The sequence below is a fragment of the Patiria miniata genome, unplaced genomic scaffold, assembly GCF_015706575.1.
Source record: "Patiria miniata isolate m_02_andy unplaced genomic scaffold, ASM1570657v1 HiC_scaffold_22, whole genome shotgun sequence".
NCBI classification, from domain to species: Eukaryota; Metazoa; Echinodermata; class Asteroidea; order Valvatida; family Asterinidae; genus Patiria; species Patiria miniata.
Window position 1 is genome coordinate 2,788,783 of NW_024037061.1, and position 15,496 is coordinate 2,804,278.

Sequence of the window (15,496 nt, forward strand, 5' to 3'; positions counted from 1 at the left end):
ATCTTAAAGAGTGGTGTCCCGCCTACACTATTTTGGTTTCAGGTGTGTGGGGTGTATCTGTCACGTGACAATGGCAATACAAAATGGGCTTTCACCGCCAAATTTACTATATTTTATATATTTAATGCATATTTCAGGAAAAAGTGTACCGAAAATGCAGCATGTCCGAATTATGTTTGATGGTCAGTTATTGAGGACTAGAGGCTTCCTATAATTTATTTTGGTTTCAGATCTAGGGCAGCTATGAGTCACGTGATACTCGGCCTGAGAAAAATCGTACTAAAATAGCATTTTGCGGTAATTGTACATTATTAAAACTTAAGTTAAACTTCGAGACAAAGTGTACTAAACAGTGTAGGAGAAAAAGTCAAATCGCCGGTGTCATCTTAAAGAGTGGTGTCCCGCCTACACTCTATTTTGGTTTCAGGTGTATGGGGTGTCTATCTGTCACGTGACAATGGCAATACAAAATGGGCTTTCACCGCCAAATTTACTCATTTATTATTTTATATATTTAATGCATATTTCAGGAAAAAGTGTACCGAAAATGCAACATGTCCGAATTATGTTTGATGGTCAGTTATTGAGGACTAGAGGCTTCCTATAAATTATTTTGGTTTCAGATCTAGGGCACGTGATACTCGTCCTGAGGAAAATCGTACCAAAATAGCATTTTGCGGTTGTACAACAACATTATTAAAACTTTTTAAAGTTAAAGTTCGAGACAAAGTGTACCAAACAGTGAAGAAGAAAAAGTCAATCGCCGATGTCATCTTAAAGGGTGGTCTCCCGCCTACACTTTATTTTGGTTTCAGGTGTATGGGATGTGTCTGTCACGTGACAGTGGCATAACATAATGGGCTTTCACCGCCAAATTTACTTTTTTATAATATTTAATGCGGATTTCAGGAAAAAGTGTACCGAAAATGCAACATGTCCGAATTATGCTTGATGGTCAGTTATTGAGGACTAGAGGCTTCCTATAAATTATTTTGGTTTCAGATCTAGGGCGGCTATGAATCACGTGATACTCGTCCTGAGGAAAATCGTACTTTAATAGCATGTTGCGGTTGTACAACATTAAACTTAAGTTAAAGTTCGAGACAAAGTGTACCAAACAGTGAAGAAGAAAAAGTCAAATCGCCGATGTCATCTTAAAGAGTGGTGTCCTGCCTACACTTTATTTTGGTTTCAGGTGTATGGGATGTGTCTGTCACGTGACAGTGGCATAACATAATGGGCTTTCACCGCCAAATTTACTTTTTTTATATATTTAATGCGGATTTCAGGAAAAAGTGTACCGAAAATGCAGCATGTCCGAATTATGTTTGATGGTCAGTTATTGAGGACTAGAGGCTTCCTATAACTTATTTTGGTTTCAGATCTAGGGCAGCTAGGAATCACGTGAAACTCGTCTTGAGGAAAATCGTACTTTAATAGCATTTTGCGGTAACGTTGTACAACATTAATTTAAACTTAAGTTAAACTTCGAGACAAAGTGTACCAAACAGTGAAGAAGAAAAAGTCAAATCGCCGATGTCATCTTAAAGAGTGGTGTCCCGCCTACACTTTATTTTGGTTTCAGGTGTTTGGGATTTGTCTGTCACGTGACAGTGGCATAACATAATGGGCTTTCACCGCCAAATTTACTTTTTTTTTTATATATTTAATGCGGATTTCAGGAAAAAGTGTACTGAAAATGCAACATGTCCGAATTATGTTTGATGGTCAGTTATTGAGGACTAGAGGCTTCCTATTAATTATTTTGGTTTCAGATCTAGGGCAGTTATGAATCACGTGATACCCGTCCTGAAAAAATCGTACAAATAGCATTTTGCGGTTGTACAACATTAAACTTAAGTTAAACTTTGAGACAAAGTGTACCAAACAGTGTAGGAGAAAAAGTCAAATCGCCGATGACATCTTAAAGAGTGGTGTCCCGCCTACACTATTTTGGTTTCAGGTGTGTGGGGTGTATCTGTCACGTGACAATGGCAATACAAAATGGGCTTTCACCGCCAAATTTACTATATTTTATATATTTAATGCATATTTCAGGAAAAAGTGTACCGAAAATGCAGCATGTCCGAATTATGTTTGATGGTCAGTTATTGAGGACTAGAGGCTTCCTATAATTTATTTTGGTTTCAGATCTAGGGCAGCTATGAGTCACGTGATACTCGGCCTGAGAAAAATCGTACTAAAATAGCATTTTGCGGTAATTGTACATTATTAAAACTTAAGTTAAACTTCGAGACAAAGTGTACTAAACAGTGTAGGAGAAAAAGTCAAATCGCCGGTGTCATCTTAAAGAGTGGTGTCCCGCCTACACTCTATTTTGGTTTCAGGTGTATGGGGTGTCTATCTGTCACGTGACAATGGCAATACAAAATGGGCTTTCACCGCCAAATTTACTCATTTATTATTTTATATATTTAATGCATATTTCAGGAAAAAGTGTACCGAAAATGCAACATGTCCGAATTATGTTTGATGGTCAGTTATTGAGGACTAGAGGCTTCCTATAAATTATTTTGGTTTCAGATCTAGGGCACGTGATACTCGTCCTGAGGAAAATCGTACCAAAATAGCATTTTGCGGTTGTACAACAACATTATTAAAACTTTTTAAAGTTAAAGTTCGAGACAAAGTGTACCAAACAGTGAAGAAGAAAAAGTCAATCGCCGATGTCATCTTAAAGGGTGGTCTCCCGCCTACACTTTATTTTGGTTTCAGGTGTATGGGATGTGTCTGTCACGTGACAGTGGCATAACATAATGGGCTTTCACCGCCAAATTTACTTTTTTTTATTATTTAATGCGGATTTCAGGAAAAAGTGTACCGAAAATGCAACATGTCCGAATTATGTTTGATGTTTAGTTATTGAGGACTAGAGGCGTCCTATAAAATGTTATACATGCTGCAAAAGGTGATCTGTTTTCCAGATAGATAATTTATTTTATTCAACGAATTTTTCAAAATAAACGACAAATATCAATATTTTTCTATGCTGTATCAGAGTTCACATTAAAGCAACCATGTCGTCAACGCGTTTTGAAAATTTGATGCAATAATTACTTAGAAATTAACTGCTTATAATGCGAATCATCACATTTAACGTAATTTTCGAACGCTTTTAGAGATGTTGAAAAATAAATGCATCATTTAAAACAGAGTGTACCTCACATGTTGTCAAAAACTCATAATTTTATTGCATAATCTACGAGATCATGTGACTGGGCACGCTTCATTTTAGTATTGGCTTCAGCCGAGCACTAATTAGTGCCTAGTTAGCCTCTTAAAGTGACCCCATTTTCCAGGCACTATGAGAATGCATTCTTTTCAACTGCGTATATCACTGCTCCTTTAAAACAAAGTGTACCTCACATGTTGTCAAAAACTCATAATGTTATTGCTTAATCTACGAGATCATGTGACCGGGCACACTTGATTTTGGTATTGGCTTCAAATTAGTACTAATTAGTGACTAATCGGCCCCTTAAAGTGACCACATTTTCCCGGCACTATCAGAATGCATTCTTCTCAACTGCGTATATCACTGCTTCTTTAAAACAAAGTGTACCTCATATGTTGCCAAAAACTTGCAGTTTTATTTCATAATCTACGAGATCATATCACTGGACACACTTAATTTTTTGGTATTGGCTTCATCCAAGGACTAATTAGTGACTAATTAGCCCCTTAAATTGACCCAATTTTCAAGGCACTATCAGCATGCATTCTTTTCAACTGCATACATCACTGGTCCTTTAAAACAAAGTGTACCTCACATGTTTTCAAAACTCATAATTTTATTGCATAATCTACGAGATCATGTGACTGGGCACACTTACTTTTGGTATTGGCTTCATCCAAGGACTAATTAGTGCCTAATTAGCCCCTTAAAGTGACCCAATTTTCCCAGCACTATCAGCATGCATTCTTTTCAACTGCGTACATCACTGCACCTTTAAAACAAAGTGTACCTCCCAAGTTGCGAGATCATATCACTGGGCACACTTAGTTTAAAAGGAGCAGTGATGTATGCAGTTGAAAAGAATGCATGCTGATAGTGCTGGGAAAATAGGGTCACTTTTAGGGGCCGATTAGTCACTAATTAGTCATTGGATGAAGCCAATACCAAAATTGAGTGTGCCCGGTCACATGATCTCGTAGATTATGCAATAAAATGATGAGTTTTTGGCAACATGTGAGGTACACTTTGTTTTAAAGGAGCAGTGATATACGTAGTTGAAAAGAATGCATGCTGATAGTGCCGGGAAAATTGGGTCACTTTAAGGGGTTAATTAGGCACTAATTAGTGTTCGGCTGAAGTCAATACCAAAATTGAGTGTGCCCAGTGATATGATCTCGTAGATTATGCAATAAAATTATGAGTTTTCGACAACATGTGAGGTACACTTTGTTTTAAAGGAGCAGTGATATACGCAGTTGAGAAGAATGCATTCTGATAGTGCCGGGAAAATGGGGTCACTTTAAGGGGCCGATTAGGCACTAATTAGTACTTGGATGAAGCCAATACCAAAATTAAGTGTGCCCGGTCACATGAACTCGTAGATTATGCAATAAAATGATGAGTTTTTGACAACATGTGAGGTACACTTTGTTTTAAAGGAGCAGTGATATACGCAGTTGAGAAGAATGCATTCTGATAGTGCCGGGAAAATGGGGTCACTTTAAGGGGCCGATTAGGCACTAATTAGTACTTGGATGAAGCCAATACCAAAATTAAGTGTGCCCGGTCACATGAACTCGTAGATTATGCAATAAAATGATGAGTTTTTGACAACATGTGAGGTACACTTTGTTTTAAAGGAGCAGTGATATACGCAGTTGAAAAGAATGCATTCTGATAGTGCCGGGAAAATTGGGTCACTTTAAGGGGCCAATTAGGCACTAATTAGTGTTCGGCTGAAGCCAATACCAAAATAGAGTGTGCCCAGTGATATGATCTCGTAGATTATGCAATAAAATGATGAGTTTTTGACAACATGTGAGGTACACTTTGTTTTAAAGGACCAGTGATGTATGCAGTTGAAAAGAATGCATGCTGATAGTGCTTTGAAACTTGGGTCAATTTAAGGGGCTAATTAGGCACTAATTAGTCCTTGGATGAAGCCAATACCAAAATATTAAGTGTGTCCAGTGATATGATCTCGTAGATTATGAAATAAAACTGCAAGTTTTTGGCAACATATGAGGTACACTTTGTTTTAAAGAAGCAGTGATATACGCAGTTGAAAAGAATGTATGCTGATAGTGCTTGGAAAATGGGGTCGCTTTAAGAGGCTAATTAGGCACTAATTAGTGCTCGGCTGAAACCAATACTAAAATAAAACATGCCCAGTCACATGATCTCGTAGATTATGCAATAAAATTATGAGTTTTTGACAACATTGTGAGGTACACTCTGTTTTAAATGATGCATTTATTTTTCAACATCTCTAAAAGCGTTCGAAAATTACGTTAAATGTGATGATTCGCATTAAGCAGTTAATTTCTAAGTAATTAGTGCATCAAATTTTCAAAACTTGTTGACGACATGGTTGCTTTATTGTGAACTCTGATACAGTATAGAAAAATATTGATATTTGTCGTATATTTTGAAAAATTCGTTGAATAACATAAATTATCTATCTGGAAAACAGATCACATTTTGCAGCATGTATAACATTACGACGCCTCTAGTCCTCAATAATTGAACAGACGGGCAACCACTCTAACTTTAAGATGTCATCGGCGATTTCACTTTTTCTCCTTCACTGTTTGGTGCACTTTCTCTCGAATTTTAACTTAAGTTTAATGTTGTACAACCGCAAAATGCTATTTTAGTACGATTTTTCTCAGGACGAGTATCACGTGATTCATAGCTGCCCTAGATCTGAAACCAAAATAATTTATAGGAAGCCTCTAGTCCTCAATAACTGACCATCAAACATAATTCGGATATGTTGCATTTTCGGTACACTTTTTCCTGAAATATGCATTAAATATATAAAATAATAAAAGTAAATTTGGCGGTGAAAGCCCATTTTGTATTGCCATTGTCACGTGACAGATACACCCCATACACCTGAAACCAAAATAGAGTGTAGGCGGGACACCACTCTTTAAGATGACACCGGCGATTTGACTTTTTCTCCTACACTGTTTGGTACACTTTGTCTCGAAGTTTAACTTAAGTTTTAATAATTTACAATTACCGCAAAATGCTATTTTAGTACGATTTTTCTCAGGACGAGTATCACGTGATTCATAGCTGCCCTAGATCTGAAACCAAAATAATTTATAGGAAGCCTCTAGTCCTCAATAACTGACCATCAAACATAATTCGAACATGTTGCATTTTCGGTACACTTTTTCCTGAAATCCCCATTAAATATATAAAATAAAGTAAATTTGGCGGTGAAAGCCCATTTTGTTATGCCATTGTCACGTGACAGATACACCCTACACACCTGAAACCAAAATAGAGTGTAGGCGGGACACCACTCTTTACGATGACACCGGCGATTTGACTTTTTCTCCGACACTGTTTGGTACACTTTGTCTCAAAGTAAAGGCATAAATGTTGTTTAACCGCAAAATACCTTTTTTTTTAGTGCGAATTTTCCAGGACGAGTATCACGTGATTCATAGCTGCCCTGGATCTGAAACCAAAATAATTTATAGGAAGCCTCTGGGCCTCAATAACTGACCATCAAACATAATTCGTACATGTTGATTTTTCGGTACACTTTTTCCTGAAATCCGCATTAAATATAATAAAATAGAGTAAATTTGGCGGTGAAAGCCCATTTTGTTATGCCATTGTCACGTGACAGATACACCCTACACACCTGAAACCAAAATAGAGTGTAGGCGGGACACCACTCTTTAAGATGACATCGGCGATTTGACCTTTTCTCCTACACTGTTTGGTACACTTTGTCTCGAAATTTAACTTAAGTTTTAATAAATGTACAATTACCGCAAAATGCTATTTTAGTACGACTTTTCTCAGGACAAGTATCACGTGACTCATAGCTGCCCTAGATCTGAAACCAAAATAATTTATAGGAAGCCACGAGACCTAAATAACTGACCATCAAGCATAATACTGACGTCCTTCATTTTTGGTACACTCCTCGATGAAATCCGCATTAAATATATAAACATTTATCATATCAATAATGTTGTTTATTGGCCTCCGTACTTTATGAATACGCGGCTGAATACACGGCTGAATGCGCGGCTGTGGTATCTGGCCGAATACGCGGCCAGGTTCACTCTGGTATCAATAGAGGGCGCCAGTCTAATTCTGCATGCAATGTGCGAGCCACCTGGAGACACTACCCGCTAGCCTAAACTTCTTATAAAAAAATATAAACTTAATTCGAATAAAAACAATGATTTGGTATTATCAAGGACTTAAACTTCCTAGACGGAAAATAAAGAAAATCTGTGACCCCCCAAAATTGACCTGTTTTTCTTCCTCCATGCATCCACTTGATGTTCTTTATTAATGTACCCATGATGTACCATGGCCAATTTGATTGGTTTTTTGTTTGTATTCCACGGGCGTTTATCATAATCACACAACAACGTTTTGATTTAATTCCTTCACATGTTGTTATTTAATTACGGTTTTCCTTTCGAAACTTTGTTGATTCCCCCCCCCCCCCCCAGAGTACTGGGTTTGGAAATTGGAAGGGCGGAGGGCCAGGGGGGTACGGGTCCCCACGAAAAAAAATTAAGTCCACTAAACTAGAAGCACGCCCTCTTGCGATTAAAAACGGCAAAGTAAAAAAATAAATAAATAAGCGCGGATCTTCAAAATGGCGGACCATCATGGGCACATTCGTCTGCAAGAGAAAGGTAAACAATTTTCTTTTATTTTATGTTCTTTTTAGGCTACTTAGTCTGGAAACTTAACTTAAGAAGCTTGTGTGGAAAAAAAATGTTGCAACCTGACGCTGCTTTTTCTTCATTTATCATCTCAATATGAACTTAATGAAGGTCAGTCAATGCATTTGCAATGCAAGTCATGAATAAACACTTCCAATTTTGTTAGGCAGTGGATATTTTGCCGGTGACGGCAAACCTTTAGTAAACGTTAGTTTGCCGGATATGCACTGAACATGTGCAGTTACTGTTTTTTTGTACTTCAACATTTTCCGGTGACAAATTTTAGTCTGACTCCACCATGCCAATATTATCGTTGTAACCTCGTAAAGTCGTATTCACAAGATGGGATTCAGACCATTTTATAATTTCAGACTTTATTTCCCTTTTAAAAAAAATCCTCCAGAGCCACAAATCTGAAAAAGAAAATGTAATACTCTGCAATAAAATGTTTGAGACATGTTCAAATGGGCAATTCTTTGGTAACGGAATTTGCCCATTTGTCACTTTGTCAAGGATTATTCTTTCCCAAGAAAATATGTTCTATGCTAGGCAACTAATCTAAACATGGAAAGGGAGCCAAGACCCAATAGAATTGATTGACCGCTAAAAAAAAAAAATCCCACAAGATTACCCTTTAAGGGGCGGAGCTTAATATCGGTAACGGAATTACGGACTGAGGACAAGCATATTTGAGTTCTCGCATAAATCAATAAAACTCTCTGAAGTTTTGAAATTTTAAAATTGGACACTACCTGTTATTTGTAGAGTTCAGGGTTGTTGTTAACTTCAATGCAGAACAAAGTTGAAAAAATAATCACTCTTTTCATAATTTGCATTTTAATCACGGTAACGGAATTACGCCTGGGCGGACTTGGTAGTACAATGTACATAAATATGCCTCACAAATATTTAATTTTTAATCATAATGAAATAGTAATATTATGCCTTTAAGTAATTACTTTTATTATTAAAATAGGCCTAGGCCACTATGGCCTACTTGAACTAGTTTAAAATAAAGTTATAGTTATATTTATTAGAAATTCAATAACTCGACAAAATTTTACCAAATTTTAAAGACCATGAATGGAAATTGAAAAAATTTTGTAGCCAAAATGCTGTCGGTTTGTAAAAACCCAATTAAACAAACAATCAAAACAAAAACAAAAGCAAAAATTTACATGAGGCCAAGTAAAAGAAAATACCAGTATAAAATGGGGGGGGGGGGGGAGGGGGCGGTGGAAGGGGCAGTACAACCCTTTCCAGACTGTCAAATCAAATATAAAAACTGATAGTAACAGGTGCTTTTATATTAAGTAACATTAATCAAAAGGATGTTGATTGCCACTTTATGGGTGGGGTGCACACAAGGAAGAATGAATGGTTAATTCGTCTGCCGGCCGCGGCCGTTTCCATCCTCACAAACATTCATTGTTCCTAGAGGAAGCCCCCAATATGGTATAATCTGGGTGGAAGTCGGTGATTACTAGTGCCCCCTTGCGCGAGTGGGCTTTGGGTATCAGATTACAGGCAAATGCCGGTGTGCGCATATTAATAGTCGTGGCGTTGACTCACCTTGTGTTTCCCTGTGTTTTGGCTCGGTGGATCACTCCGTGGTTTAGTTCAAACCAGAATGTTAATATTTCTGTGAATAATTCTAGAAAAGCAATTTGTGCAAAATTAAGCTATTGCAATAACACTGGTGTACTGTGTAGTGACAGATTGGATATTTCCAAAGGACCAATTTTCATTACCTTGCTAACTATGAACCCTCCTGCTATTTGAACAGTCACAGACAGTCAAAGTTTCCATCCACTTCCCCTGCTATACTTTTAACACAGGCTAGTCACCAGCTGTCAAATGTAAGTTAAGCAAGCACTGTGACTAGTCAAACTCAGTCAACAGACCATGAACAGACAAAGCAGGCAAGTTGGGGGCACAGGTTGCTTATCAATTACCCACAGCCAAAGCATAGCTTTATCAAGTTACATAAACAGTCACAGCCAGTTAATCTTGCTATGCTTTATGTAGGTTGGGAATTCTCAACTGTTAAAAACAGTCACTTGATTGATTGGACTTAAAGGACTACTTGGCACAGAATGCATGTTTGCATAGGGGGTTAAACTTTCTTGAGATACCGTGAAGACAATAGGAAGGGCCCATTTGAAACTCCTTTGCATTACCGCAAATTTTTCCAACTTCAAATAACGCTCCGCTATTCTGTCCACCATATCTTTAAAAAAACCTCATTTGTACTGTAAGCCAAAATTCTGTGTGCAAGCTTGAAAAATAATAACTACAAGGCTAAACTTTTCTTCTAGAGTTAAAAAAACCCACACAAACAGCCAAAATTTAAAAGATTTAAAAGATGTTAAAAGTTTATTTGTCATGATTGTAAATTTTTCACCAGAAGTTTTTAAAAACAAAGATGAAAATTTAATTAAGTTCCTGTCAGAGATTATGTGATTTGTCATGGGCGCTTGTTAATTTGTACCGAATTTTGGATTGACCTCTATCATTTTGTCCACCCCCGCTGCAAGTTTTGGATCATTCCGTTTCGCAGCCCAGCTGATGAGCCATTAGCATGCCGATGACTAAAAAAAAAAAAAAAGGGCGCCCGCTTTGGCACGTCCAGATTGTCTTATGAAAGCTTCCCTGAGCAGGAAGATTGTAGGAGTGGAGTTTTTTCTCTTCGACTTGACTGGCTGGTTCTGACGCCATGGTGTTGGCAGTGTTACGCTAACGTCTCTGAACGCTGTCTGGGAAACACTTAACATCAAGAAAACGTTCTGGAAGGATGCTATATTAAATGATCTGAGGTCTTCCTGTGTTTCGGATTTTGAGTTTACGTTGAGGCTTGAGCTATGGAATCTTTAGTGAGTTATCCGCCGTGGGATCCCATTATGCTGGAGAAATCAGAGATGGAACGCTACATTGGAGAGAAGGAACTTGAAGGTAGGCTGTGGATCAGGTTTGAAGTCTCGCCGTGTTGTGACTCTGTGTGTCAGTTAAGCCAATGAATTTGCTATGAAATGCTACAGGCTAGGAAAGTACGTGTTCTACATAACCTCCTAGGACTGACACACAAAGGGAGAACTACATACAGATCCTTTCAGTCCTCGGGAGTTGGGTCTTTTGTTGGAAACTGTCCTCTATGGGAGAGTGTTATACAGGGACAAAGGGAAAAACAAAGCATTGTCCTCGAGAGTATAGTAAAACGAGAGTGTTTGCTCAAGCCAGTGTATTTGCTTTAATGTTAGCACGTTGTTGTTGTAATTTGGTCTTAATTCGCCAACCAGTTCCATAAGGAAAGAGTTTATAGGAGTATTCAGTTAAAGACAATGTACTTACTCACTTTTTGAACCTGTAGCAAACACCTTCTCCCTGCCCCAGTATGTGTGTAGAACATTGATAATGAGGCATAGAGCCTTGATCTTGAACATCTGTAGACAACCTGTCTTCAGAACTGTCTGGACTGCTTGGGATCTGTTCTTAGGGACCAAGATACAATACTGCGGATTCCTCACGAAAGTAGAGTCATGTTTCCAATTCTAAATTTTGAATCAGTTCTATCATGTCTATTTGATTCTCTTGCAGTGTTGCATAAGCCTTGCCTCTGTCCCAATCCTTCCACAACCACGACCTCCGCCCTTCCCCCACCACTGTCCAACCCCTACCTCCATCCCTATCCTGACCCTTAACCCCGACTCCTATCCCCACCCTACCCATATCCTCACCCCACCCCACCCCACCCATATCCTCACCCTAACCCCTACTCATACCCTGACATACCTCAATTGGTACCCCCACCGGTTACACCTCTATGTTCCGACACCCCTATGTTCCTACACCCGTATGTTCTGACACCCCTATGTTCCGACTGCACATATTCCTAACCCTAACCCTAACCGGGAGTAACACAATCTCGTGTGTGGGTTATCGGAACATACCGGTAGGGGTGTCGGAACATAGAGCAGTCACAATCTGTACCCCACCCAACCCAGACCCTACACTGACCCCCGACAGCCAGCCCTACCCCATCCCGACCCTCACCACTAACCCTGTCCTTCAACCCCTGTCTCCACCCCTACCCCCAAACTCCTGTGAACAGTCTTCTTGTCTTTCAGAGAGCATACATTGTACATTTTGATGATAGGGTGTGTTGTGCAAGGATAATCATTTCCTCCCTAGGTGCACACTATGGTATGATTGAGGATTTCCTGGCTGTGTCTCTTACTCATGCTACTGGCCTTTCAGACTTACACAGATCATGATTGCAGGGGCGGGGCTAGATGGGAAAATTGGGGAGGGGGTTAAAAATAATACGGAAACCGTATCCTGTATGAGTGATCCCCGTTTGCTATTTCGCGGGTTTGTAGCATTTCTAATGTTGCTAGCATCATGACTTTGGGCGTGATCCCTGGCTACAGTGTTTCCCCTGCCCATTCAAACATGAGGTGGCCCACCTCGCTACTTTCAGTGACCACCTCGCTCAATTTTTGCCAATATCACCACCTCGTTGTGAAGATTGGCAAAAAAGGAAATATCAATTGAACAATTTTCATTTTGTGTAATATATGAGCATTTTCCTTTACCACCATCTTTCAAGAACTCACAGTTTCGATGTGTTTTTGGAATCATCGCGCATTTTTGTGAGCGCTGCATTCTTTTCAGTTTGCAGACTGTAAATTTCGTTTCAATAATCAACTTGAATTGTTACCACCTCGCTCAGTTCATTAGCCAGGGGAAACACTGCCTGGCTACATGGTTTATGGCTTCTGACTAGCGCCCCTTGAACAAAGACAACGACAAACTAGGGAACCGCCAACATAGGGCTGAATAGCTCAGTTGGTAGAGCACCAAACAGCAGTCCATAGGTCGCAGGTTCAATCCTCGTGCCAGTCAAATTCTTTGTTCAACTTTAAAAAAAAATGCTTAGGGACGATGACGTCTTTTTGGATATATTTTAAGACAACATTGCCTGTGTATTACCTGTGCATAAATTGGTAATTGCTGGAATTATATAAATCGTTATAATAAAAATAGGAGAGTTCATTATTTGAGTAAGGACTTGAACTTGGAATTAAAACTGTACAGATAATTTTTAATAACAAAAGCAAAAATAAGAATTGTATTTCATAGAAATATAATTACTGTGGAGAAATTTTACTAACAGAATAGTAATGTTGTAAAAACAATGCAGAATTTTTGATAAAAATACTATGCTTTTGTGCAAAAAGTTGAATGAAATTATTTTAGAATGTTTTTGTTTCACTTTAATTATTATTTTTCCTAAATCCTACAGTAGCTCGTATGCTGCTTTGGGGAATTGTAACCTTGAATTTTTTTTTAAATTGGGCTCAATTTTATGTCGACCTACCATTTTGTAACCTTCTCGAGGTTTAATTAGGCAAAGTGTTCCACAGGAGATTGATGTACATTGTTGTTGTAATTAGCTGTATGAAGCTCCGAGTATACAATAACACAATGTAAGCAATAACTTGAATACAATGTATTTATTTTTGCATGGATCATTTCCAATTACACGCAAGTACCGAGTAGCAAGTGCACGTACAGTTGACATTTACGTAATGTACAAGCGCATCAGTGAAACAGTAAATTAAAATTGCCTTCAATTTCACGGGGAACGGACACGCACAATGAAATTGTCAATATTTTATGGGATGCCATTAAACGCTTTGCATGCACAATGTTCCCAAGCCTACGATGTATGTATGATGTCAATTTTTCCATTATGTGTGCGAGATGCTTGCATAAAAGATGTTAAGTGTACACAGTTAATCAAAAATTTGCCTTTATGTCATCCTAATTTCTGGCTTTTATTTTAACCACTTTGTCGCTCACTTCTGTGGTTTTCGTTTTTTTAATAATTCTGCCTTGGCCAGCAATTATTTAATGTGGTCAGAATAATTTGCATTGACATCCGTTAGGCAAGATCGACAAATTTGGTTACATGTCTAAAAATATTGGGAAATTGCGAAATGAGGTGATCGACTTTCCTTTATTTTTCCAGGGTTAAATTTATGGCGCCTTTGAAGGCTGAAATTTGATGCAGAGACTTATCCTTGGTCATTTTGGCATCTTGTTTTCACATGCAAAATGCAAGTGTTATTGTGAGTTTTTGTTTTTAAGGCAGAGAGAAAGGTTCATACTTTGTGCTGAAAGAGTTTTTTATATGATTTTTATTTTCTTGTTTTTATTTGCACCAAATTTGGGCAGAAAAAAACTCTAATGCAAGTTTCCGTAATGCGAGTTACCTTAATATATCCCCCACTTAGATCTCAGTATAGATCCCTAATGATGTCAGGACACTGACAGATTTTACCAACAGTGCACAGTATGAGAACATATTCAAATGCGAGGTATTTAAATTTTTGCCCTGCCCTTTTTCTTTTAAGGTAACGTGAGTTACCGATAAATAATACATATTGTCAAACCAACAGAATTTTATTTTGTTGGCTTTTTTTTCCATAGTAAATAACTTAACTGCAAGGGATCTGTGAAAAAACTCCACCCTTAATGCTTTGGCTTCATAGAATAACAGCACACGGTGTTGTCCATTATATATAAAATTTTGCTTAACGGTAATTACAGTTAGTTCTCAGCTGCTCAGTGAAGTAATTTGGACGGGAAATGAGACTGTTGAGAGTCTGGTGCCTAATTTTCAGTCTGGTGACGCAGGTTTCGAGGCAAAAGGAGACAGGGACACAAACACAGAGACTAAGGTGCTGCTGCGGTGCCATACCACTTGGTTCCAATTTCATAACATTGTAAAAGCACAGGAATTTGATAAGCACAGAAGATATTTGCTTAACAAAACAGGTTACCAGCCAATATGTTGTGAGTTATACTGCATGTGGCTGGTTCCCCGCTCATTTTTGCTGATCAACCTTTCTTGCTCAGGGGTGATCAACACTTTGCAAAACACAGGCACTAAAGGATTATTCGGTTAATATCTTCAATTTTATGAGCTTTCCTATGCATCCGAGTTATCACCCCGTTTCTCACCCCTCATGTCACTGATTGATCCCCACAGAAAACATGGTGATCCTGGACCTATCCGGGCGGGGCTTAAAGCGGCTAGACAGGGTGCGGCCCGCGGCGGACGAGGCCACGCCCTCTTCGTGCACCACCCTCATCCTGGACAGGAACGCTATCTCTAAAATCGAACACTTGGAGGAATACCACATGCTGCAGCAGGTGAGGAGGACCCTGGGGATATATTTTTAACTGTTGCATCTTGCAGGTTTCTTGTAGTCATGCTCCTTATAATGCATCCTGTTTACCCGTAACAAATCAAATACTTATTTGAAAAGGGTATAACGCCTTTGTCACTGTATATCTCGCTCACTGCGTTTTTAGCCTTATAGACCCCTAGAATATAGAAGAAGTAATTGCTGCAAAGTAGTTCGCTTAGGGACATGCACCGTCTGTAATCAATAGCCCCTGTGTTGTACAAGGAAATATTGAAGAAAAATATCTTGCTCAGGGACATACTCTGCATTTAGTGGACCATTTTGCAGCTACCCAAAATGTAACCGACCAAATCATTGCTAAAAAACTTACTTGG

The 15,496-nt window shown here is 38.6% G+C and overlaps 1 protein-coding gene across 2 annotated transcripts in view; it reads left to right on the forward strand.

Annotated features, from left to right (window-relative positions):
• Positions 1-7,788: 7,788 nt before the first annotated feature.
• LOC119730455 overlaps positions 7,789-15,496 on the forward strand; it is a 32,703-nt gene continuing 24,995 nt past the window's right edge. Inside the window, exons 1-2 of one of the 2 annotated variants that reach the window (XM_038203371.1) lie at positions 7,789-7,878; positions 14,963-15,126. In XM_038203371.1, coding sequence (XP_038059299.1) covers positions 7,839-7,878; positions 14,963-15,126 — 204 coding nt within the window. In that variant the 5' untranslated portion in view covers positions 7,789-7,838. Of the gene's footprint in view, positions 7,879-10,542; positions 10,861-14,962; positions 15,127-15,496 lie in introns of those variants that run through there. The other variant, XM_038203370.1, reaches the window with a different exon arrangement.